General features: G+C 25.6%; 1 protein-coding gene across 1 annotated transcript; it reads left to right on the top strand.

Moving 5' to 3' along the window:
- The first annotated feature begins 204 nt into the window (after positions 1 to 204).
- On the top strand, positions 205 to 13403 carry LOC145742287 (uncharacterized). The gene is made up of 13 exons (XM_082560071.1): positions 205 to 310; positions 482 to 595; positions 4689 to 6073; positions 6628 to 6708; positions 6927 to 7751; positions 7889 to 8669; positions 8782 to 9030; positions 9256 to 9504; positions 9665 to 11469; positions 11563 to 11872; positions 11988 to 12275; positions 12407 to 12618; positions 12706 to 13403. The coding sequence occupies exons 3-13, from the start codon at positions 4732 to 4734 to the stop codon at positions 13401 to 13403; spliced, it is 6840 nt and encodes a 2279-aa protein (XP_082416197.1). The 5' UTR covers positions 205 to 310; positions 482 to 595; positions 4689 to 4731.
- The last annotated feature ends 14229 nt before the right edge of the window (positions 13404 to 27632 follow it).

Genomic DNA, 27632 nt, shown 5'->3' with positions numbered 1-27632 from the left:
TTGTTGTTAGTAGAAAGGTTATATAATGTTTTAAGTTATACTTGTTTAAGATACAAACATGTGATTTAGAATTTTTTTTGTATTTATATAATCAATTTATGAATAAAAAAGTTATAAAAATTATATAGATGGTGTTTCCCATATTTTTATGAGAAACTTTAAAATATATTTATTACATGAAGTTGAGTTTATACATTCAAGCAATATACATATTTAATAAATATTAATAAACTAATGGAGTTACGTTATCGACTTTTTTTGGTAATTGTTATTTTCTATGAAAACGATGTATCAACAACCAACGCTGTTAGTAAGTTAAAAACAAAACTATTATCTTAACTTTTAATTTTCCTTTATTTAAATATAACAATTTTGGTTTGTTTTTTTACTTTTTAAAATATCATATGTGTGAAAAGGTTAAACGTTAAGCCTTCGCTTATTAGGTTTATTATATAATCAATAATAAATAATTTATTAACAGACACCGGGCCTTGTCGGTCAGGACCATGTAATAACGCAGGTGTTTGTTCAACTGCTCGTGGAGGTTTTGTTTGCTCATGTAATGCAGGTTATACAGGAGAAACTTGTTCAATAGGTAAGAATACTTTTTAATGAAGGTGTTATTATTCCTTGTGGACGTAATATTTATAAACATTAATAAGAAAAGAAAAGCTTATCATTCAAGAACAAATTTCTAAACCAAAATTGTAATTATGTTTGGCGTCTTATTGCAATTACAACCTTTAACATGTAGCTCTTATTAATGCAAGCTACTCTTATTAAATTAAAATTAAAATTGTAAAAGCTATAAACTTGGATTTTGAATTTCAATCTTTAATTTTTAAATCGTCGTTTATAAAGTAAAAATTAATTATATTTTTAAATAATTTTCAAAAATTATTTTATGAAAATCTATGAAATTTTTTTATGCGTTGTCAGAATATTTTTTTTCGCAATATTTGGTTTCCTAATAATTAGTTTTTGCGTCAAAATTAAAACAAAAAGTGTCATTTATCAATTCGAAATAATGCGATTAGTCTTCCATCACTTTTTTTAACGCTTTAATCGATTAAAGTAATTGAATTATATAATTTGGCAAGGGTGTACTAAATAGTGTTAATGCAGTTAATTTATCAACTATGTTATATTAAATATTTTATTATGGTTCGAAATCTTAGATTTCGAAACATATTGTTATTGTCATTATTATGGTTCGAAATCTTAGATTTGGAAACATATTGTTATTGTCATTATATTTATTATTATTATTATGGTTCGAAATCTTAGATTTCGAAACATATTGTTATTGTCATTATATTTATTATTATTATTATTATTATGGTTCGAAATCTTAGATTTCGAAACATATTGTTATTGTCATTATATTTATTATTATTATGGTTCGAAATCTTAGATTTCGAAACATATTGTTATTGTCAGTGTATTTATTATTATTATTATTATTATTGTTTTTATTCTTTTTAGTCAGAATTTTGAAAGACGATAACTTTTGTTCTTTAAAACTAAAAGTTCTAAATTTTTAGTATGTTTGTTATTATCCCAACGAATCGCAAACCTCCTATTTACGACATTTAATTATCACTAATTACTAATTAATAGGTGTTTGTTTATTAAAATTTAAAGGTTGGTATTAATTTTCTAAATCTTGGTCAATTGTATATTATGATATTACTAACTCAAAAATAAATTAAAATTTTAATTTTTATCACTAATTACTTAATAATAGGTGTTTGTTTATTAAAATCTAAAGGTTGTTATTAATTTTTTAAATTTTTGTCAATTGTATATTATGATATTAGTAACTCAAAAACGAATAAAATTTTAATTTTTGTCACTAATTACTTATTAATAGGTGTTTGTTTATTTAATGTTAAAGATTGTTATTGGGTTTTTAAATTTTGGTCGGTTTTATTTTATAATATATATAATTCGAAAATGAATTAAAAAATAATTCTTGTTTGTTTTTTTTATTGAAATGCTAGTTTGTTCATTAAAAATTAAAGTTCGATATTAAGCATTAAAAATTTGGTATGGTGTATTTTATAATATAAGTAATTAAAAAACATATTAGAAAAATAATTTTCGTTTATTTATCATATTTAAATGCTTGTTTATTTAATAAAAATCAATTTTAAGAATTTAAAATTTACTATAATTTATATCCTAATATCACCAACTTAAAACTGGGTTAAATATTAGTTTTTGTTTGTATTATATATATACAAATGCTTGTTTGTTTATTAAAAATCAAAGGTTTGTAATATTCTTAGTTAATGTTTATGCATATCTTTTTGTTTTTATTCTTTCTAGTCAGAATTTTGAAAGACGATAACTTTTGTTCTTTAAAACTAAAAGTTCTAAATTTTTAGTATGTTTGTTATTATCCCAACGAATCGCAAACCTCCTATTTACGACATTTAATTATCACTAATTACTAATTAATAGGTGTTTGTTTATTAAAATTTAAAGGTTGTTATTAATTTTTTAAATCTTGGTCAATTGTATATTATGATATTACTAACTTAAAAATAAATTAAAATTTTAATTTTTATCACTAATTACTTAATAATAGGTGTTTGTTTATTAAAAAATTCAAAAACGAATTTAATTTTTGTCTTTAATTACTAATTAATAGGTGTTTGTTTATTTAAATTTAAACATTGTTATTAGGTTTTTAAATTTTGGTCGGTTTTATCTTATAATATTTATAATTCGAAAAAAAATTAAAAAATAATTCTTGTTTGTTTTTTATATTTAAATGCTGGTTTGTTCATTAAAAATTAAAGTTCGACATTAAGCATTAAAAATTTGGTATGGTGTATTTTATAATATAAGTAATTAAAAAACATATTAGAAAAATAATTTTCGTTTATTTATCATATTTAAATGCTTGTTTATTTAATAAAAATCAATTTTAAGAATTTAAAATTTACTATAATTTATATCCTAATATCACCAACTTAAAACTGGGTTAAATATTAGTTTTTGTTTGTATTATATATATAAATGCTTGTTTGTTTATTAAAAATCAAAGGTTTGTAATATTCTTAGTTAATGTTTATGCATGTCTTTTTTTATTTATAAAAATTTATGTTAAAAATAATCAAATATTTTCGAACCATATTTTATTTATCAAATAAATCTAGTTATTATTATTATTGTTTTTATTCTTTCTAGTCAGAATTTTGAAAGACGATAACTTTTGTTCATTAAATCTAAAAGTTCTAAATTTTTAGTATGTTTGTTATTATCCCAACGAATCGCAAACCTCCTATTTACGACATTTAATTATCACTAATTACTAATTAATATATTTTATTATTAAAATTTAAATGTTAAATTTTCTGAAATTTTAATATGTTGTTGCTATTATTATTATTATTTTGTATGTTGCTGTTTAAAATAAATATTTAACTTTAGCTAATTATCGTTTAATAATTTTTGGTTTATTTATAAAATAATGGATCAGAGTGAGTTTAACGCTTGAATGATTCAATAGCGTTCTGGTCGATGTCAAATATCGTCTTTTTCGCTGTCTGTGTTGAAGTAAAAAGTATTGGTTGAAAGTATAAGTAAAATATGAAAATCTAAGTTAAATGTGTGTAAAAGTTTCTACTCAAAAACGGTATAAAAATTAATTTTTGGTTGTTTATAATAAATATTAATTGCTTGTTTTTTATTAAAAATCAAATCAATATTTGGTTGTTACATTTTTATTGATTTAAAATCATGATACGAATGATAAATTTTATAAAATCTCCATAATATTGTGCAAAGAACATTTATTCGATAATTATATTATAAAGTTTAATACATAAAATGGAATTTTGTGTTGGTTTAATGAATTTTTATCACGTTGGTTATGCTCTATTTTTTCTTTGTTTAATAAGTTTTATCTTTTCTTATTTTTAGGGTCGCGGGACTGGACTAGTTTTATTTCTATTGTTCTAGGGTCTAACTTGATTTTAAGGTCGCGGGTCTGGTCTAGTTTTATTTCTATTGTTCTAGGGTCTAACTTCCTATGCGTGGTCTTTATCGCCTTGGTCACGCCTTCATTTATCTTTGTTTAATGATTTCTTGTCTTTTTACGGTGTCGAGACTGGATTCGGTTTGTATTGTTCTACACTATTAATTTCTGTAAGCGTCGTAAAAAATTTCCATCCCGTAGTTTGTGCTCCATTTGCGATTACTTAATGAGTTTTTTGTTTAAATCTAGCGTGTTAATCTTTCTTTAATTATTATGGTTCGAATTCCCAGAGAATTTTATTTTGGTCATTTTTTCTTTTTTTACTTTTTGTCTTATATAAACCGCTCCAGTCCCTTGTTAATCATTGTTATTTTTAAATTCTAATGGTATTTTGTTTTTAGTTATAGTAGTATTTTGTTTGTTGGCAGGAGATTCTTTATATAGTCATCAGATTGTTGTTATTTTATTTGTTCATGATTATATTTTTTACAGTTTACTATATGGAGGCAATTATTTTAGATTAAGAATGATAATTTAGCAAATTTAAATTATAAAAAAATTATAAATTTCTTGTAGTTTTTTATTGCTGTTTTATTCACTAAACGATGTATTTCGAAAAGTGTAGAGTGACTAGCACTATAAAAAATGTTTGTAGTCTATTAAACATTAGAAGTTAAAATACTTATAATTTATATTTCAGCACAGTTTATTTCAAATATATTATTTTTTCAACTATCATTACAATGCCAAAGCGAAAATCTCACAATCAAATTTTGATTGATCAAAAACGAAAAAGAAGAGCTTTAAAAGCAGCTAGTGAAGCTGATTTAGAAGACCCCTTTAAGAGGGCTAAAGACAAGAAAGAATATTATAAAGACAATAAGTCGTTGTATTCACAAAGAGATCGTGTAAGGTACTTAGCAAATCCACAGTACTTTAAAGACATTGCCAAAAAAAATTACGAAGAAAATCCCGAAAAAAAGAAACAGACGAGCCGCAATAAATATTTGTCGAACCCGCAATACACTATTTCAAAGATGGTTTCACGGTATAACGAAAATCCCGAGTATACAAAGGAGAGAACACGACAACGTTACCAAACAAATCCCGCTTATGTTAAGAATATGACAAAGGAAAAATACAGAATCAATCCCGAGTACACAAAGAATATGACACAGGAAAAATACAGAACCAATCCCGAGTACACAAAGAATATGACACAGGAAAAATACAGAACCAATCCCGAGTACACAAAGAATATGACACAGGAAAAATACAGAACCAATCCCGAGTACACAAAGAATATGACACAGGAAAAATACAGAACCAATCCCGAGTACACAAAGAATATGACACAGGAAAAATACAGAACCAATCCCGAGTACACAAAGAAGATGACACAGGAAAAATACAAGAAAAATCCATCATACACGATCAACAAAGTTTTAGAATATAACAAGTTAAGACCGGATCAACCACAAAAAAGAAGAAAAAAACAATACGAAAAAGTTAAACTTGTCCAAAGTAAAAACGTCGAAGCCGCAATTAGTTTGTTTCAAGCCAAATCAAGAAAAATGTGTGAATATCCTTGCAATATTTGCCATCGCATTTTTTGGAGGGATTCTGTGGTTCAACTAAATATTATAAAACACCAAGCCCACGCTTATACTACCGAATTGGAACATCATGGCCTCAAATGGATCTGTTCAACCTGCAAGCGACATCTTCTAAAGGATTCCATTCCTCCCCAAGCCTATATAAACAATTTTGCCTTACCTACACCAGATCTTCCAGCGTTAAATGACTTGGAAAGACATCTGATATCTCCAGTCATTCCTTTTATGAAAGTAATTTCGTTGCCGAAAGGAATGATGAAGGGTGTTCATGGTCCAGTCATTTGCGTTCGGAGTGACGTCGAAGAAACCGCCAAAGTTTTGCCGCGATCCCTAAATGATGACACCTTTATCAGGGTCAAGCTGAAACGAAAACTCAAGTACAAAGGGTATCATTTATATCGTTACGTCAACGTGCAAAACATTCGTATCTGGTTGAAATATCTTAAGGAGAATCACCCAGCTTACAAAGGTCAGTAACATGTTAGCTAATTTATATAATATTGTGTTAAGCTTAATATAAATTTCATAATGTGAAATTTCATCACAAATCGTAAAATCGCAACAAGTATTAAGCCTGAAAAACACACAATAAACGTTATTTTAAATCGCTATAAAGGTTAACTAATCACTAATAGTTATTTTAAACGTAAATTTAGGCGATTTTGGTAAATTATGACGTAACAATGGCAAAGGCTTAGTTTTTAAATAGGTTTTGTGTAACTTTTTTGCGCTTTAAATTTTTGCAATATGTTAACGTGAATATGTTTTAGCAAAAGGTTATTTAAGTATAACTTATATTTATTTACTAAACAAGCCTAGAAAATAGGTAAGAACTACCCTAACGATAGACAAATAAAACGGAGGCTAGTCAGCGTGTAAAAATCTTAATCTGTCTGACTGCCATTTTTTTGGTTGCTTAAAAGGAAATTAAACTAATTTAAAATACAAAAAAATTTGAACAACACTGACTATTTTTTTTTATAAAAAATTGTGTTATTAACCAGACTTGTAATGACTTTACAGATATAGTAATTGACGAAGCACAGTTATTGGAATGGAATCCTGAGGTTGAACAAGAAAGGTTAAATGAAGACAAAAATTCAGGTTAAGATTTTAAGTAACTTTGGTATAAAGAAATTTTACCTGTAAGATATATATATATGTAATTTTAATTTGACCCAAAAAACTTTTTACATAATTTAAAGTTTATTTATAGAAAGTATATAATAGTTTATAAAATGATTTATCAAGCTAGTTAACCTTGTATTTTTAATAATTATTTTTTTACTATCTTATTTATAGTGTTTAAAATAAAATTACAGATGAGGAGCAAGTAGGTATGAGGGAAAGCAACAGTGGGGGCATATATAAAATCATCGTTGAAATTCTTTTTGGAGATGATGAGTTAAGTATTGCTTCAACTGATGGTCAAGGGGTGAGTATTGCTTCGACTGATGGTCAAGGGGTGAGTATTGCTTCGACTGATGGTCAAGGGGTGGGTATTGCTTCAACTGATGGCATAGGGGTAAGTAATTTCACTTTTGATGGTGACCAGGTAAGTCATGAGGTAGGTATGGATAAAGTAGAAACAGATTTTACCCAATCTACTGCTCCTCTTTATACTTGTTTTCAGCCTACAGATTTTGCCAAGCATGTTAGTGATGCAATCCATGATGATGTACTGTGCCTGGCTCCAGCTGAGAATAACACTCCACTCATGGCTATCCGAAATGAGGCTTTGGCTTTTCCATCATTTTTTTGTGATGGAGCAAACACTTTCGAAGAGGAGCGGCCTCAAAAAATTGGGATTGGTGCCTATTGTAACCGTCAGCTTTTTTCTTATTACAATATTTTTTCTAGTGACCCCACTTATATTTTTTATTTACAGTATGTTAAAGAGATAACCGAGTTAATGTCTTCAATTTCCATTGCTATGAGAAAAAATAAGTCGCCTTTGTTAACTACTATTACTCCTAAAATATTACTTAATCAAGATTCTTTAAGAAATATATTTAGGAATGATGAAGGTTACAAGTTTATGAAAACTGTAAGAGGATCACCAGCCTACTGGGAGAAAACAATGAATGATTTGTTTGCTATGATCAGGCAGCTGGGATTACCAACATTTTTTTGCAGTTTTTCAGCAGGTATATTTTACATTTATTTTTATGGTAATTTTAAATATAATTTTTTAACATTTATTATATAAAAAATTGTAAATAAAAAAGCAAATTATTCATATTTTTTAATGTTTTAAAAAATGTTTTCTCTTTTATTTTAAAAGGTGACCGCCGTTGGAAGGAGATTGTTCAGAGCATTTGCAAGCAATTAAATGTGGAGTACAAGGAAGACTTTAGTTGGTCTGAGTACTGTCAGTTGATTGCGAGCAATCCTGTGATGGCTGCGAGGATGTTTGATCGACGAACCAAATGCTTCTTTCATGATTTGTTGATGAACAAATCAAATCCAGTGGGAGAAGTTGTTGATTATTTTTACAGGGTAGAGTTTCAGGCTAGAGGTTGGCCACACATTCATGCTTTGCTGTGGATCAAGGATGCTCCTGTGTTTAAACATGATGATCCTGAAATCATCCGTGCGTTCATTGATCAACATATAACTTGTGAGATTCCTGATCCAGAGGTCGATCCAAAGCTTTATGAGATGGTCACTTCTACACAGACTCATAGCAAGAGACACACCCGATCCTGTAGAAAGAAAAACAAAACTTGTCGTTTTAATTTCCCTCGTAAAATATCTAATCGTACTTTTATATCTAAACCTAAAAATACAGCAAACAAATTAGAGGATGCTAAAAAAGTATTACTTCTTATTTTGGAAGCTATTAAAGAGCTAAATGAGAGTAATATTTTTTCTGCATCTGAAATTTTTAAGTTTGCTTGTATATCTCAAGATGAATTTGAAGACGCTGTTAATATTTTAGGTACACGAAACCAGGTTGTTTTAAAACGCAATTCGGAAGAGATGTGGATAAATCCCTACAACCCAAATTTACTTCGCGCATGGAATGCAAATATGGACATCCAATATGTTTTAGATCCATACAGGTATTATAATATATACAGTTTTATAAATTTTTTTTATGTGCTATAAAGTTACATTTGACCTAGACAATATCAATTGTAAAAGTCATAATTAATTTTTATTTTAATTTCACAGTTGTGTTATGTACATTCTCTCCTACATTACTAAGGAGGAGAGGGAAGTTGGAATGTTCATTAAACAAGCACAGAAGGAGGCGCGTGAAGGAAATTTGGATGCGATGAAAGAACTGAAGTCACTTTCTAATGTCTATCTTAGTCATCGGGAAGTGTCTGTGATGGAAGCGATCTATCGTGTTGGGGGTTTACCATTGAAATCGTGTACCAGAGATGTTGTTTTTATACCTGTGGATGCTGACAGTACCAGGTTAGTTTCGTTAGTCTTACAAATAACATGAAAAATAAAGAATTTTTTATATGTTTATTAGCTTTCTATAATTGTATAATTTAAAGTTAATCTCAGGTAATTTCAATATTAAATTAGTGCATTTTGTTAGATCAGATGTTAAATATCAGGTATAAAATATGCAATATTATTGTTATGTATGGGTTATCGAAGAGCTTTGGTTTTAAACTTCACTTTTATTTTAAGGATTTCTTTACCATTGTCAGTATTACAATCGCAAGCGGAAGATGGCATTCAAAATATGTGGATGACGAGTTTAATGGATCGTTATCTTAATCGACCTGATTTGCAACAATTCCAGAATCTCTGTTTGGCGGAATTCTGTTCCAAATATAGAGTAATTTATGATGATTCAAAAGATGGAGCAGATGATGGAGATGTGTCAGAGTATTCTGTGTTTTTACTAAAAAATGACATGGGTCGTATTAAGAAACGGTGAGCTACACGTTTTTTCATGATGTATAATGTGTTTTACCTATTCCAATTAAAAATTACATAAAATATTTTTTTGTTTTAAAATTTTTTTTTTGTCTACATAGCCTATAAAGTAAGAATAACAACTATTTTTATACCGTTTTTTTAATTATATATTTAGAATGGGACGGTCTGCAGTGATTAAACACTGTAAGCTCAATAAAGAACGAGACGGTGATCAATATTTTGAAAGAATCTTGCGATTGTACTTTCCTCATCGTAATATAAAAGAACTCATACCTGATGGTCATAGCACTTACGAAGATTTTTATGAAAACGGAGAAATTTTCACAACAGATTCTGTTTTGAATGTGAAGGATGTTGTAATTAACAACATGGCGGACTTCACAAGCCACATTGAAGAAGCATTGGAAACAGCGGCAGAATCGATGGATCTGGAAGATTATGAAGATGCTTGGGCAAACTTAGCTCCCCAAACTGAATCAGATCGACTGGAATTGAAGGACCTTAAAAAATCTGACGTTGTTGATAGTGAAGAAGAAGAGGTGCCAGCTGAACTGACTGTTGTGAAAAATCTCCCAACTTCTCAAATTTCCGAATGTGTGAGTGCTCAACCATCAATTGCTTATGCTGAGGGTATGAATATGATACGGACTTTAAACGGTAATCAACATGCTATATTCAACTATGTACGTCTTTGGTGTTTAAAAAAATTACATGAAGACACTCCTGAACCTTTAAGACTATTTTTGACTGGTGGTGCTGGAACTGGAAAAAGCCATATGATTCACTGTATTTTCTTTGAAATGCAACGTGTTTTTCAAAGAGCAGTTGACACTCCAGATAGTTCTTCTGTGTTATTAATTGCTCCAACAGGTGTCTCTGCTTTTGCCATAGGGGGTCAAACCATTCATCATGCTTTCCGTATCAGCCCAGGAATGAGGCTGAATCACATGAAAGGTCTTACTGAAGAAACTGCAAACACACTACGATCACAATATCAAAATCTTAAACTTTTAATTATCGATGAAATTTCAATGGTCAGCAAGGAAATGTTAGGTGTCATTAGCGAACGTCTTAATCAAATTCTTCGACCAAATTTAAAAAATTCTTCTTTTGGAAATGTTGGTGTGATTGCAGTAGGTGACTTTCATCAGCTTCCTCCTGTCAAAGCTCGTGCTTTGTATGATGTTGATCCTGGCTCCCTCCTTCCTGAACACTGGCTTCTTTTCAAAGTTCACCATCTTGATGAAATTGTGAGGCAGAAAGGTGACCAACAGTTTGCGACAATGCTAAACAGACTTCGAGTCAAAGTTAACACAATCATTCAAAAATCAGACGATGAATTACTTCAATCTAAAATTTTAAACAAAGATACTAATTTGGGTAGTAATATTTTGCACATATTTGGCACTAATCGTGAAGTTAATATGCACAATTCTAGAGTTATTGAAAAACTGGACAATCTGTACGACTTGAAAGCTGTTGACATTTCGAAAAATTTGAGTGGAAAAACCTGTATTGAATCTGTGAATTTTAAATATCCTGCAGCAGCCTATCAAAAAACTATAATTTTTGATGGGGTTATTCAAGTTGCCGTGGGATGTCGTGTCATGATCTTGGTGAACATCGACGTAGCTGATGGTATCTGCAACGGTTGTATTGGAACTGTAAGATGCATCATTGAGGGTGAAATGAAATATGGTCTTCCCCAATACATCGGAATCTCATTTGATTCCCCTAAGGTTGGGAAAAATCGTAGATTAAAACAACCGTACTACAAAGAGGTTGGTGAAGATTGTCTTTTGATCGAACCACATCTTTGCCAACCAATTAGATCTGGGACCAAAACTTACAGCAGATACCAGTTTCCAATACGTCTTTGTTATGCCTGCACTGTTCACAAAATCCAAGGGATGACACTTCAAAATGCAGTCGTTGACATGGCTAAGATTAATCGCGCAGGTAACTTGATTAGTTTAATATTGTACATAAAAAATGTAAAGTCAATTTTTTATGTTAAACTACATTTCTAAATAAATTATTTATGTTTTTTAGGACAAGCTTATGTCGCTTTAAGTAGATGTCAAGAATTAAAAGGATTGCATCTCAAAAATTATAATTCGGACTTTATCCATACCAAACATTCGATTATTCAAGCTGTGGAAAAAATGCCTAAAATTATTTCGCATCAACTATTCCCCATTCAAACTTTAAAGCAACATGATTCTCATTTAGTAATAACTGCAATTAATGCACAATCTTTATCTTTGCACATTGATGATTTCAAATCCTATCATGAACTTTTAAAATCAGATGTTATTTGTGTCAGTGAAACATGGTGTAAAGAGACAGATTTAACTACGAGGTACTTTTACTTTATTTAGTTATCTATATATTTACTTGTTTGTTTTAATAATTTTTAGTTGATGAACTGATAATCTCTTACAGTCGCTAATTAACTCAATTTACATTATTTTTAGGTTTGAAATCGAAAGCCATTTCCTTTTACGATTTGACCGAAACAAAGGATCGCGAGGTGGTGGCATAATTATTTACATAAAAAACAATTTGAATCATCAATTTCTTGAACAATATTCGGACTCCTATTATAATCAAATCATGTGTGTCAAAGTTAAAGATTGTGTTATATGCGCAGTGTACAGGCCCCCCAATTCAACAACTACCAACTTTCTAAGATTTATTTTAAAAATTCAAAAATCTTATGGCACTGTAATTTTATTGGGTGATTTCAATGAAGATTTATTAAGGTAATTTTTAATTCATTATAAGGTTTAATAGGAAATATTTTTAAATTATATATAGATTATAATTTTCTTATACACTAATTTTATTATTGAACATATTGTGGTTATTTAAAAAGATTATTTTTAAATTTTAGTGATCGGAGACTTCCTATAAATGAAGAATTGGTCGAAAACAAATTTCTGCAATTAATGAAGACTTCTACAACAACAAACAACACCTTGTTAGATCACATTTATACTTCAAAAAAGCTATCTTGTCATGTGGGAATTCTTTCTGTGCATTTCAGTTACCACAACGCCATTTATATCGCCTTATGCAACAATGAAAATTGTGAATATAATCAAGGTAAATCACTAACCAAAAATAAGTTTAAAATTTTTAAATTTTTCATAAGTTTATGTTGTATTTATAATATTTTTTTTTACTCTACAGCTGCTGCAAATCATTTTTCTTTGGAACATATCAGTAATAAGACTCTACAAACTAATTTTAAATCCGAAACTCCAATCATTCAAGTTAAATCTAGTAAAAACCACATAAAACTTCAAGTTAATTCATACAACCTTTCGGACAACACTCTTATTCGTGGCAAAGCTCGAGTTATCGATTTTATGGCAAGTAGAGTTTCTCATGATTTGGTTGATTCTTTAAGAAGAATTGGTTTCAACGTGACAGAAACTATCAACGATTCTCAACGTGGATATTCTTGTGGATACATCGGCATTGGAGCAAGCTGGTCAATCTATCGGGCTGTGATGAACGACGAAGATTGGCTTACCTGCTCTGTTTCTAATGTGGATGAATCAACGATTAATCAATACAATAACATTATTGACAAACAACCATTTCACACTGCACACTTTTTAAGTAATGATGACATAATTCAAATTCTTACACAGATACATATTTCACATTATGGTATTAATACACCCACACATTGGATAAACTCACCTATACCAATTAATTTGTTAAAACGGGACATTTTAAATGGCCCCACATGCCATTCAAGGCGACGACACCCACACAATAATGTTAGAATTGTTATAGTTAACACTGTTGAACAGTCGGCTGAGCGTTGTAATGAAGTAGCTGGTGCACATTGGTTTACTGTTGCTTATGAATTCGATTGATGCTTTTAAATTATTTAAATTTTAAAATTCTTTTTTATTTATTGTATTATGATTATTTATTTTTATTTTATTTATTCTATATTAGCTGATTTTTGTTTATTTCTGCATTGACCTATACCCTTTTATTTTTCTTTGCTTTAATTGATCTTATTTTTTTCTTTTTGATTGATCTATACACTTTTCTTTACTTTAATTGACTATACTTTTTCTTTGTTTTTAATTGACAAATTTTCTTTTTTTGTAATTGATCTTTACCCTTTCTTTTCTTTTCTTTGTTTCTGTTAACCTAAAAACTTTTTACTTTTAAACATATTATACACCTTTTCTACACTCTTATTAATCTTTAACTATTTTTTTTTAACTTTTTTTATATATACTTTACTTTTTACCATTTTTTCCTGGATAAAAGCAACCCCTTGTCGTGGGATCTGGGCTTTAAACTAAGATTGCTTATTTATTTTAAAATTCGTTATTAACACTTCTTTAATTGAGAGTCTAATGCTTACCAAAAACAAATAAATACATATATTTTTATGTGATTACCAACAGCATCTCTATATTAAATTTATATATTGTTTTTTTTTCCAATGTTTAATATATATTTACTGTTGCTATTGATTTTTGTATACTTTTTTAGAAAATGTTGGTTGTAAGATTAATTTTTTAGCAATTTGTACCATTCCTAAATCTTTTAAAATAATGCTACATCTATAAAACATATAAATATATATTTTGTTGCATTTTTTCAACATTTCTTTGTCACTTTTGTTCTTTTATTATTCTTCAAGTAATTTTAGGAACGTGTTTACAATTTTGTTATGTTTTACACTTTTAAAGGCAGTCAAAACTTAAAAATTTCCAAAGCAATAAAATAGTTTCCTTACATAACTTAAGGAAAATATTATTTTTAAGAAAACTTTGTGGGAACAAAATTTTTTTTAATGAATATTTCTATAATTACTTTTTCAACTAATTCATAACTTTAACAATGTCCCAACAATTTGTTGTAAACCTAATTTAATTACATCAAGGCATTTATGGGAACAAAGCCCCATTGTTCTTAGCCTTGGTACTAAAATATATTTATTAAGCAAAGTTATTTAGACTTTAAAGGGAGGTTGAATTTGCTAGCTAACCAAGTAATAAAATTGTTATTTTTCAATACATTATGTAAAAACAATAAAATGCAAACACAGTATAAGAGAAACATGTAAAATTGTTTTTTTTTATAATACTTTAAACTAATAGATGTTATATTCGCTTGTTGAAGAATGTGGTGTTGTGGTGTGATTAGGATATTTATTTATAAAGGTGAGTCGTATGGGCTTTTAACGTGACATTAAGGCGACTTGAACATAAAATCTTATGGCTTCCAATTTAGTGCAGTGACCGATATACTATGCTAATAAACAGACACACGTTAATTGAACTTAAAAATATATAATAAATTCCAAAGTGTTATATATTAAAAATTATTTGCTTTTTTGTATAAATTAGGGTGTCCTAATTGTTACATGTAATCATTCACACCAAAGCCTGTGTTGCAAAAGCCTAACAGAACCCATCTATTTAATAAAATTATTTATTTAAAGCTATCAAGGGTTAAACTTATTTTGGCCTTTTTTAAAAAAGGGAATGTGTTGTACGTTTTTTTCCTATTTAAAATTTTAACATGAAAATAAAGAAATTGATTATTTTAAGTTCAACTTGTATGGTTAAAACTGCCTTTTAATTTAAGATAAGACTATTTTATACAGTTTATTAAGCGAAAACATGAAGTACACATACATTAGCACACGAAAAAACAAAATATTTACATTTATTTACACAGATCACTTTACTTTTTAAAATTTAAAAATGAGGCAGTATTTAGTGTCCACAATAATTTTTACAAAATCATTGTCCAACAACAAACAAGCAATATCTTCGTCTTCATTGGTTATGTCAATATTGAAAAAATTTGTTAGTACAGTATTACATAAGGAAAGATTGTATTGTTTGTCACCGTCAAAGAAGTCGAGGTTAATATTGCAAACTAGAGTAAGGTTTTTCATTTTTAAAAGTCTGTGACATAGTTGGCATTTGCCAACCTTTGGGTTTGCAGTAACCGAAACTTCGCCCTCACACTTGTTTGCATTACATTTAAGGTAATGTTTTATTTTAGAAACGGAATTAATTTCCCCATTTAGAGCAAAGGGATCACTTGCTTCTATAGTTGAGATAGTTTCAACTTCACCTATCTCCACTATAGAAGTCAAGTGATTAAATTTGCAGTAAGTAAAAACTCCAAACTTAGTATGCTCTAAATAGGTGATCTCGTAGCTTTTATTTATTTTTAAGGTATTAACAAATTTTTCCCATAAAATTATGCCGATTGAGTTTGTATTGTCGGCGACAACAACAAATTGCCGTTGCACCGAATTGCCTTTAAGAAAAGTTAACAATGGCGAGTCCACTTGAACCACTTTAATTCTAATGGAACATGGTTCGACGTCGTTGGTGACTAAAATGTCGTTTAAAGTTAAAAGTTTAAAATCTTCGGGAATATATACCAAATTTCGGTTGGAAGCTTCACAGATATTGCCGGGATTGACAATAATTTGAAGTTTGTCGCCATAATTTGCCCCCGATTTTCTAACTGAAACCCCGCGAGCGATAATCGGCGTTTTATCATCGGCAAATTTTGCAAATTTCGGTTGTTGTTCGTGGTCAAACGAAATAAGGGGTAATTTTCGTTTGCCAGCAGCAACTTCTGCGGTAAAATATGATTTTACTCTGCCCTGCTTTACCGGGGAAACCTTCATCGGAATGATATGCAAGCTAACGTTTTTGCGCTCTTCGTTGATGTTTTCTGCGTCTATTTCTTCGTGCGAGGTGGATTGTTTGTTCATTTTTTAAATTGTTTATATTGTTAATAGTAATAGAGAATCTTGATCTTAAAGCAATATTTACATTAATAATTGATAAGTTTAATTAAAAAAAAAAATTTACTTACTTTTAGTAGTTTGACACGTTACAATTTATGCAAAACTGTTTTACTAACATTACACGACTTTCGCTTGCCTATAATTACTAACTGTTTTTAGGTGGCCGTTGTACTATGCTTTACAAAACTGTTGTAACTAGTTATCCTGCTTATAAATAAACATAATGTAACTGTTTTCAAAGTGTTTTACCGAAGTACAATTACACTTTTTAAAGTGTTTTATTGTTATAGCTTAGACAGGGTTTTTTTATGGTTATGACTGATAAACTCTGTACAAAGATTAGTGTAAATTATTTTTGTCAATCATAAGCTTCTTGAAAATTTACGAAAAATTTAAAAAAATAAAAAAAATTATATTGAATGAATCCAACTGCATTTGTTTGTTAAAACATATTAAACTTAAAAAAAAAAACAGTTTAAAATCATTTAATTTTTTTTAATTTAGTACTTTACATATGATTATAAGGCGTTTTCATTTTTAATATAAACGCAATGATTTTAACGAAATAAAAATGTTAAATTAGTAATTTTATTTAAATTTATCTAAAATATTAATCGGGTATATTTTAGCTAAAAAAATTTAAAGTAGGCCTAAACTATATCATGTTCTTTTTTTTTTAAATGTGAAATTTTTTTTGAAAATGTAATTTGTGTCCAGAGCTTGTAAGTGCGATTAACACTTTTGGTGTTAGTTAAAGGTGCAAAAAGATCTGGAGTCGCTGGACTATTACTTAAATGTGCGAAAAAATTCTTAGTTTTTTTGTAAATTACACAGGAAATGGAAATCACGCTGTTAAATTTTGTTTTGTTAAAAACATTTTACATACAATATTTTTTCTTAAAGTTTTATATTATCAGTAAAAAATAGTAATAAAATTTTGTAAAACTTAACTTTTCCAATAAAACACTTCTTAAGTAAAATGTGTATAAAAGTTAATTTTTGTTTTTTAATTATATTTTAACACTTGTTTATTAAATAAAACTTAAATATCGATATTTTGCTTTTAAATCTTGCTTATTTGCGTATCTTAACATAAAAACTCTAAAAATAAGGAGACTAACTACACATAACACTAACATAAGATACTGGTATTGCATAAAGAGCTAAAGCTCTACGGTTTAGACATAACTAAAATATAGGTATTAATACAAAAACAAGAAAATTTAAAGGCAAAAATAAAATAAAGGAAAAAAAGGAAAAGATGCGATTTAAACAAAGAACAACATTTTTCCAAGTGAAAATCTTTAGGATTTCACGCATTAAACCGTATGTCCAGTGGCGGTCTAGAACCACTGACAAGTAATAAAGAAAATAATAGGAATAATCAGGCGTAAAGCCGCTTAGAAATTAAAAGCCACAGCGCCGCACTGCTTACGATGTAGCGACGCCGTGCCTCGCAATACACATAATAAAACACAAAAATAAAAATGAAAAATTAGGTTGATGTCTATGAATTAAAAATTAAATATTTGGTCTAATGTATATTACGATATTAGTAAATTACAACCATAATTAAAAAATATTATTTGTTTGGTTACTATATTTAAATGTTTATTTATTAAATAAAACTCAAATATAAATTTAAGGCATTTAAAATTTTGTCTCATGTTTATCTACAGAAATTTATGTTAAAAATAATCAAATAATTTCGAACCATATTTTATTTATCAAATAAATCTAGTATTTATTATTATTATGGTTCGAAATCTTAGATTTCGAAACATATTGTTATTGTCAGTGTATTTATTATTATGGTTCGAAATCTTAGATTTCGAAACATATTGTTATTGTCAGTGTATTTATTATTATTATTATGGTTCGAAATCTTAGATTTCGAAACATATTGTTATTGTCATTATATTTATTATTATTATTATGGTTCGAAATCTTAGATTTCGAAACATATTGTTATTGTCAGTGTATTTATTATTATTATTATTATTATGGTTCGAAATCTTAGATTTCGAAACATATTGTTATTGTCAGTGTATTTATTATTATTATTATTATTGTTTTTATTCTTTCTAGTCAGAATTTTGAAAGACGATAACTTTTGTTCTTTAAAACTAAAAGTTCTAAATTTTTAGTATGTTTGTTATTATCCCAACGAATCGCAAACCTCCTATTTACGACATTTAATTATCACTAATTACTAATTAATAGGTGTTTGTTTATTAAAATTTAAAGGTTGTTATTAATTTTTTAAATCTTAGTCAATTGTATATTATGATATTACTAACTCAAAAATAAATTAAAATTTTAATTTTTATCACTAATTGGTTAATAATAGGTGTTTATTTATTAAAATTTAAAGTTTGTTATTTATTTTTTAAATCTTGGTCAATTGTATATCATGATATCAGTAACTCAAAAATGAATTAAAATTTTAATTTTTATCACTAATTACTAATTAAAAGGTGTTTCTTTATTAAAATTTAAAGGTTGTTATTAATTTTTCAAATCTTGGTCAATTGTATATCATGATATTAGTAACTCAAAACTGAATTAAAATTTTAATTTTTAATCACTAAATACTAATTAATAAGTGTTTGTTTATTTAAATTTAAAGGTTGTTGTTAATTTTTTAAATTTTTGTCATTTGTATATTATGATATTAGTAACTCAAAAATAAATTAAAATTTTAATTTTTGACACTAATTACTAATAAATAGGTGTTTGTTTATTTAAATTTAATGATTGTTATTAGATTTTTAAATTTTGGTCAGTTATATGTTATAATATTTATAACTTGAAAATGAAATAAAAATTAATTCTTGTTTGTTTATTATATTTAAATGCTTGTTTGTTGATTAAAAGTTAAAGTCCGATATTAAGCACTAAAAATTTGGTATAATGTATTTTAAAATATAAGTAGTTGAAAAACATATTTGAAAAATAAGTTTCAATTGTTTATCATATTTAAATGCTTGTTTATTTAATTTAAATCAAAAATTAATTTTAGGAATTTAAAATTTGGTATAATCTATATCCTGATATAAACAACTTAAAACTGCGTTAAATATTAGTTTTTGTGTGTATAGTATATATAAATGCTTGTTTGTTTATTCGAAGATATGTAATATTCTTAATTAATGTTTATGCATATCTTTTTTTATTTATAAAAATTTATGTTAAAAATAATCAAAAAATTTCGAACCATATTTTATTTATCAAATAAATCTAGTTATTATTATTGTTTTTATTCTTATTTGACGAATTTTGAAAGACGATAACTTTTGTTCTTTAAAAGTAAAAGTTCTAAATTTTTAGTATGTTTGTTATTATTCCAACGAATCGCAAACCTCCTATTAACGACATTTAATTATCACTAATTACTAATTAATATATTTTATTATTAAAATTTAAAGAATAAATTTGCTGAAATTTAAATATGTTGTTGGTATTATTATTTTGTATGTTGCTGTTTAAAATGAAGATTTAACTCTAGCTAAATATCGTTTAATCATTATTTTTGTTTTTTTATAAAATAATGAATCAGTGTGAGTTTAACGCTTGAATAATTTAATAGCGTTCTGGTCGCCGTCAAAAATCGTCCTTTTCGCTGTCCATTAAAGTAAAAAATATTGGTTGAAAATTTAAGTAAAATGTTAAAATATAAGTAAAAAATGTGTAAAATTTTTGTTTCAATTGTTTTGTTATTATTATATTTTAATACTTGTTTGATTACTGAAAATTAGGATCGGTATTTTGCTTTTAAAATTAGTTTACTTTTATATTACAATATCAATGAGTGCGTGTTCGCTTGTTAAAATTAGGTTTAAATATAAAAAAGTTTATATTTAAATTTATAATTTAATTAATAAACCTACTAAATAAATTATATTTATAAAAAAGAATCAAACAATTTCGAACCATATTTTATTTATCAAATAAATCTAGTTATATTTATTATTATGGTTCGAAATCTTAGATTTCGAAACATATTGTTATTGTCATTATATTTATTATTATTGTTTTTATTCTTATTTGACGAATTTTGAAAGACGATAACTTTTGTTCTTTAAAACTAAAAGTTCTAAATTTTTAGTATGTTTGTTATTATCCCAACGAATCGCAAACCTCCTATTAACGACATTTAATTATTACTAATTACTAATTAATATATTTTATTATTAAAATTTAAAGATTAAATTTTCTGAAATTTTAATATGTTGTTGGTATTATTATTTTGTATGTTGTTATTTAAAATGAAGACTTAACTCTAGCTAAATATCGTTTAATCATTATTTTTGTTTTTTTATAAAATAATGAATCAGTGTGAGTTTAACGCTTGAATAATTTAATAGCGTTCTGGTCGCCGTCAAAAATCGTCCTTTTCGCTGTCCATTAAAGTAAAAAATATTGGTTGAAAATTTAAGTAAAATGTTAAAATATAAGTAAAAAATGTGTAAAATTTTTGTTTCAATTGTTTTGTTATTATTATATTTTAATACTTGTTTGATTACTGAAAATTAGGATCGGTATTTTGCTTTTAAAATTAGTTTACTTTTATATTACAATATCAATGAGTGCGTGTTCGCTTGTTAAAATTAGGTTTAAATATAAAAAAGTTTATATTTAAATTTATAATTTAATTAATAAACCTACTAAATAAATTATATTTATAAAAAAGAATCAAACAATTTCGAACCATATTTTATTTATCAAATAAATCTAGTTATTATTATTATTGTTTTTATTCTTATTTGACAAATTTTGAAAGACGATAACTTTTGTTCTTTAAAACTAAAAGTTCTAAATTTTTAGTATGTTTGTTATTATCCCAACGAATTGCAAACCTCCTATTTACGACATTTAAATGTCACTAATTACTAATTAATATATTTCATTATTAAAATTTAAAGATTAAATTTTCTGAAATTTTAATATGTTGTTGGTATTATTATTTTGTATGTTGCTATTTAAAATGAAGATTTAACTCTAGCTAAATATCGTTTAATCATTATTTTATTTTTTTTTTTTATAAAATAACGAATCGGTGTAAGTTTAATGCTTGAATAATTTAATAGCGTTCTGGTCGCCGTCCCTTTCGCTGTCTATTAAAGTAAAAAATATTGGTTGAAAATTTAATTTATATCCTAATATCACCAATTTAAAACTGGGTTAAATAATAGTTTTTGTTTGTATTATATATATAAATGCTTGTTTGTTTATTAAAAATCAAAGGTTTGTAATATTCTTAGTTAATGTTTATGCATATCTTTTTTTATTTATAAAAATTTATGTTAAAAATAATCAAATAATTTCGAACCATATTTTATTTATCAAATAAATCTAGTTATTATTGTTTTTATTCTTATTTGACGAATTTTGAAAGACGATAACTTTTGTTCTTTAAAACTAAAAGTTCTAAATTTTTAGTATGTTTGTTATTATCCCAACGAATCGCAAACCTCCTATTCACGACATTTAATTATCACTAATTACTAATTAATATATTTTATTATTAAAATTTAAAGATTAAATTTTCTGAAATTTTAATATGTTGTTGGTATTATTATTTTGTATGTTGCTATTTAAAATGAAGATTTAACTCTAGCTAAATATCGTTTAATCATTATTTTTGTTTTTTTATAAAATAATGAATCAGTGTGAGTTTAACGCTTGAATAATTTAATAGCGTTCTGGTCGCCGTCAAATATCGTCTTTTTCGCTGTCTGAGTTGAAGTAAAAAGTATTGGTTGAAAGTATAAGTAAAATATGAAAATCTAAGTTAAATGTGTGTAAAAGTTTCTACTCAAAAACGGTATAAAAATTAATTTTTGGTTGTTTATAATAAATATTAATTGCTTGTTTTTTATTAAAAATCAAATCAATATTTGGTTGTTACATTTTTATTGATTTAAAATCATGATACAAATGGTAAATTTTATAAAATCTCCATAATATTGTGCAAAGAACATTTATTCGATAATTATATTATAAAGTTTAATACATAAATTGGAATTTTGTGTTGGTTAAATGAATTTTTATCGCGTTGGTTATGCTTTATTTTTTTTTTGTTTAATAAGTTTTATCTTTTCTTATTTTTAGGGTCGCCGGACTGGACTAGTTTTATTTCTATTGTTCTAGGGTCTAACTTAATTTTAAGGTCGCGGGTCTGGACTAGTTTTATTTCTATTGTTCTAGTATTTAAATTTATAATTTATTTAATAAACTTACTAAATAAATTATATTTATAAAAAGAATCAAACGATTTCGAACCATATTTTATTTATCAAATAAATCTAGTTATTATTATTATTGTTTTTATTCTTTCTAGTCAGAATTTTGAAAGACGATAACTTTTGTTCTTTGAAACAAAAAGTTCTAAAATTTTAGTATGTTTGTTATTATCCTAACGAATCGCAAACCTCCTATTTACGACATTTAATTATCACTAATTACAAATTAATAGGTGTTTGTTGATTAAAATTTAAAGATGTTATTAATTTTTTAAATCTCGGCCATTTGTATATCATGATATTGGTAACTCAAAAATGAATTAAAGTTTTAATTTTTATTGCTAATTACTAATTAATAGGTGTTTATTTAATAAAATTTAAAAATTGTTAATTATTTTCTCAATCTTGGCCATTTGTATATCATGATACTAGTAACTCAAAAATGAATTAAAATTTTAATTTTTATCACCAATTAATAAATTATGGGTGTTTAGTGATTAAAATTTAAAGGTTGTTATTAATTTTTAAATTTTTGTCAATTGTATATCATTATATTAGTAACTCAAAAACGAATTTAATTTTTGTCACTAATTACTAATTAATAGGTGTTTGTTTATTTAAATTTAAAGATTGTTATTAGGTTTTTAAATTTTGATCGGTTTTATCTTATAATATTTATAATTCGAAAAAAAATTAAAAAATAATTCTTGTTTGTTTTTTATATTTAAATGCTGGTTTGTTCATTAAAAATTAAAGTTCGACATTAAGCATTAAAAATTTGGTATGGTGTATTTTATAATATAAGTAATTAAAAAACATATTAGAAAAATAATTTTCGTTTATTTATCATATTTAAATGCTTGTTTATTTAATAAAAATCAATTTTAAGAATTTAAAATTTACTATAATTTATATCCTAATATCACCAACTTAAAACTGGGTTAAATATTAGTTTTTGTTTGTATTATATATATAAATGCTTGTGTGTTTATTAAAAATCAAAGGTTTGTAATATTCTTAGTTAATGTTTATGCATGTCTTTTTTTATTTATAAAAATTTATGTTAAAAATAATCAAATATTTTCGAACCATATTTTATTTATCAAATAAATCTAGTTATTATTGTTTTTATTCTTATTTGACGAATTTTGAAAGACGATAACTTTTGTTCTTTAAAACTAAAAGTTCTAAATTTTTAGTATGTTTGTTATTATCCCAACGAATCGCAAACCTCCTATTCACGACATTTAATTATCACTAATTACTAATTAATATATTTTATTATTAAAATTTAAAGATTAAATTTTCTGAAATTTTAATATGTTGTTGGTATTATTATTTTGTATGTTGCTATTTAAAATGAAGATTTAACTCTAGCTAAATATCGTTTAATCATTATTTTTGTTTTTTTATAAAATAATGAATCAGTGTGAGTTTAACGCTTGAATAATTTAATAGCGTTCTGGTCGCCGTCAAATATCGTCTTTTTCGCTGTCTGAGTTGAAGTAAAAAGTATTGGTTGAAAGTATAAGTAAAATATGAAAATCTAAGTTAAATGTGTGTAAAAGTTTCTACTCAAAAACGGTATAAAAATTAATTTTTGGTTGTTTATAATAAATATTAATTGCTTGTTTTTTATTAAAAATCAAATCAATATTTGGTTGTTACATTTTTATTGATTTAAAATCATAATACAAATGGTAAATTTTATAAAATCTCCATAATATTGTGCAAAAAACATTTATTCGATAATTATATTATAAAGTTTAATACATAAATTGGAATTTTGTGTTGGTTAAATGAATTTTTATCGCGTTGGTTATGCTTTATTTTTTCTTTGTTTAATAAGTTTTATCTTTTCTTATTTTTAGGGTCGCCGGACTGGACTAGTTTTATTTCTATTGTTCTAGGGTCTAACTTAATTTTAAGGTCGCGGGTCTGGACTAGTTTTATTTCTATTGTTCTAGTATTTAAATTTATAATTTATTTAATAAACTTACTAAATAAATTATATTTATAAAAAGAATCAAACGATTTCGAACCATATTTTATTTATCAAATAAATCTAGTTATTATGGTTCGAAATCTTAGATTTCGAAACATATTGTTATTGTCATTATATTTATTATGGTTCGAAATCTTAGATTTCGAAACATATTGTTATTGTCATTATATTTATTATTATTATTATTGTTTTTATTCTTATTTGACAAATTTTGAAAGACGATAACTTTTGTTCTTTAAAACTAAAAGTTCTAAATTTTTAGTATGTTTGTTATTATCCCAACGAATCGCAAACCTCCTATTAACGACATTTAAATGTCACTAATTACTAATTAATATATTTTATTATTAAAATTTAAAGATTAAATTTGCTGAAATTTTAATATGTTGTTGGTATTATTATTTTGTATGTTGCAATTTAAAATGAAAATTTAACTCTAGCTAAATATCGTTTAATTATTATTTTAGTTTTTTTATAAAATAACGAATCAGTCTGAGTTTAACGCTTGAATAATTTAATAGCGTTCTGGTCGCCGTCAAAAATCGTCCTTTTCGCTGTCCATTAAAGTAAAAAATATTGGTTGAAAATTTAAGTAAAATGTTAAAATATAAGTAAACAATGTGTAAAATTTTCGTTTTAATTGTTTTGTTATTATTATATTTTAATACTTGTTTGATTACTAAAAAATTAAGATCGGTATTTTGCTTTTAAATTTAGTTTACTTTTATATTACAATATCAATGAGTGCGTGTTCGCTTGTTAAAATTAGGTTTAAATATAGAAAAGTTCATATTTAAATTTATAATTTAATTAATAAACCTACTAAATAAATTATATTTATAAAAAAAATCAAACAATTTCGAACCATATTTTATTTATCAAATAAATCTAGTTATTATTGTTTTTATTCTTATTTGACGAATTTTGAAAGACGATAACTTTTGTTCTTTAATACTAAAAGTTCTAAATTTTTAGTATGTTTGTTATTATCCCAACGAATCGCAAACCTCCTATTAACGACATTTAAATGTCACTAATTACTAATTAATATATTTTATTATTAAAATTTAAAGATTAAATTTTCTGAAATTTTAATATGTTGTTGGTAATATTATTTTGTATGTTGCTATTTAAAATGAAGATTTAACTCTAGCTAAATATCATTTAATCATTATTTTAGTTTTTTTATAAAATAACGAATCAGTGTGAGTTTAACGCTTGAATAATTTAATAGCGTTCTGGTCGCCGTCAAAAATCGTCCTTTTCGCTGTCTATTGAAGTAAAAAATATTGGTTGAAAATTTAAGTAAAATTTTAAAATATAAGTCAAAAATGTGTAAAAATTTTTTTTTTAATTGTTTTGTTATTATTATATTTTAATACATGTTTGATTACTAAAATATTAAGATCGGTATTTTGCTTTTAAATTCAGTTTACTTTTCTATTATAATATCAATGAATGCGTGTTCGTTTGTTAAAATTAGGTTTAAATATAAAAAAGTTCATATTTAAATTTATAATTTAATTAATAAACCTACTAAATAAATTATATTTATAAAAAAGAATCAAACGATTTCGAACCATATTTTATTTATCAAATAAATCTAGTTATTGTTTTTATTCTTTCTAGTCAGAATTTTGAAAGACGATAACTTTTGTTCTTTAAATCTAAAAGTTCTAAATTTTTAGTATGTTTGTTATTATCCCAACGAATCGCAAACCTCCTATTTACGACATTTAATTATCACTAATTACTAATTAATATATTTTATTATTAAAATTTAAATGTTAAATTTTCTTAAATTTTAATATGTTGTTGTTATTATTATATGTTGCTGTTTAAAATAAATATTTAACTTTAGCTAATTATCGTTTAATAATTTTTGGTTTATTTATAAAATAATGGATCAGAGTGAGTTTAACGCTTGAATGATTCAATAGCGTTCTGGTCGATGTCAAATATCGTCTTTTTCGCTGTCTGTGTTGAAGTAAAAAGTATTGGTTGAAAGTATAAGTAAAATATGAAAATCTAAGTTAAATGTGTGTAAAAGTTTCTACTCAAAAACGGTATAAAAATTAATTTTTGGTTGTTTATAATAAATATTAATTGCTTGTTTTTTATTAAAAATCAAATCAATATTTGGTTGTTACATTTTTATTGATTTAAAATCATGATACGAATGATAAATTTTATAAAATCTCCATAATATTGTGCAAAGAACATTTATTCGATAATTATATTATAAAGTTTAATACATAAAATGGAATTTTGTGTTGGTTTAATGAATTTTTATCACGTTGGTTATGCTCTATTTTTTTTTTGTTTGTGAGTTTAACGCTTGAATAATTTAATAGCGTTTTGATCGCCGTCAAAAATCGTCCTTTTCGCTGTCTATTAAAGTAAAAAATATTGGTTGAAAATTTAAGTAAAATGTTAAAGTATAAGTCAAAAATGTGTAAATTTTGTTTTTTTAATTGTTTTGTTATTATTATATTTTAATACTCGTTTGATTACTAAAAAATTAAGATCGGTATTTTGCTTTTAAATTTAGTTTACTTTTCTATTACAATATCAATAAATGCGTGTTCGTTTGTTAAAATTAGGTTTAAATATAAAAAAGTTCATATTTAAATTTATAATTTAATTAATAAACCTACTAAATAAATTATATTTATAAAAAGAATCAAACGATTTCGAACCATATTTTATTTATCAAATAAATCTAGTTATTGTTTTTATTCTTTCTAGTCAGAATTTTGAAAGACGATAACTTTTGTTCTTTAAAACTAAAAGTTCTAAAATTTTAGTATGTTTGTTATTATCCCAACGAATCGCAAACCTCCTATTTATGACATTTAATTATTACTAATTACTAATTAATAGGTGTTTGTTTATTAAAATTTAAAGGTTGTTATTAATTTTTTAAATCTTGGTCAATTGTATATTATGATATTACTAACTCAAAAATAAATTAAAATTTTAATTTTTATCACTAATAACTTAATAATAGGTGTTTGTTTATTAAAATTTAAAGAATGTTATTAATTTTTTA

This window comes from Corella eumyota, chromosome 2 (genome assembly GCF_963082875.1).
Source record: "Corella eumyota chromosome 2, kaCorEumy4.1, whole genome shotgun sequence".
NCBI lineage: Eukaryota > Metazoa > Chordata > Ascidiacea > Phlebobranchia > Corellidae > Corella > Corella eumyota.
This window is presented reverse-complemented; position numbering and strand designations above follow the sequence as displayed.

What these genes read in the sequence shown, in the direction of transcription:
- LOC145742287 (XM_082560071.1), top strand. Translation starts at nt 4,732, where the DNA reads ATGCCAAAGCGAAAATCTCACAATCAAATTTTGATTGATCAAAAACGA. An exon ending in GAATCACCCAGCTTACAAAG is followed by an intron (nt 6,074 to 6,627) that starts GTCAGTAACATG and finishes ATGACTTTACAG; the next exon opens with ATATAGTAATTGACGAAGCA. An exon ending in TATGTTTTAGATCCATACAG is followed by an intron (nt 8,670 to 8,781) that starts GTATTATAATAT and finishes TTAATTTCACAG; the next exon opens with TTGTGTTATGTACATTCTCT.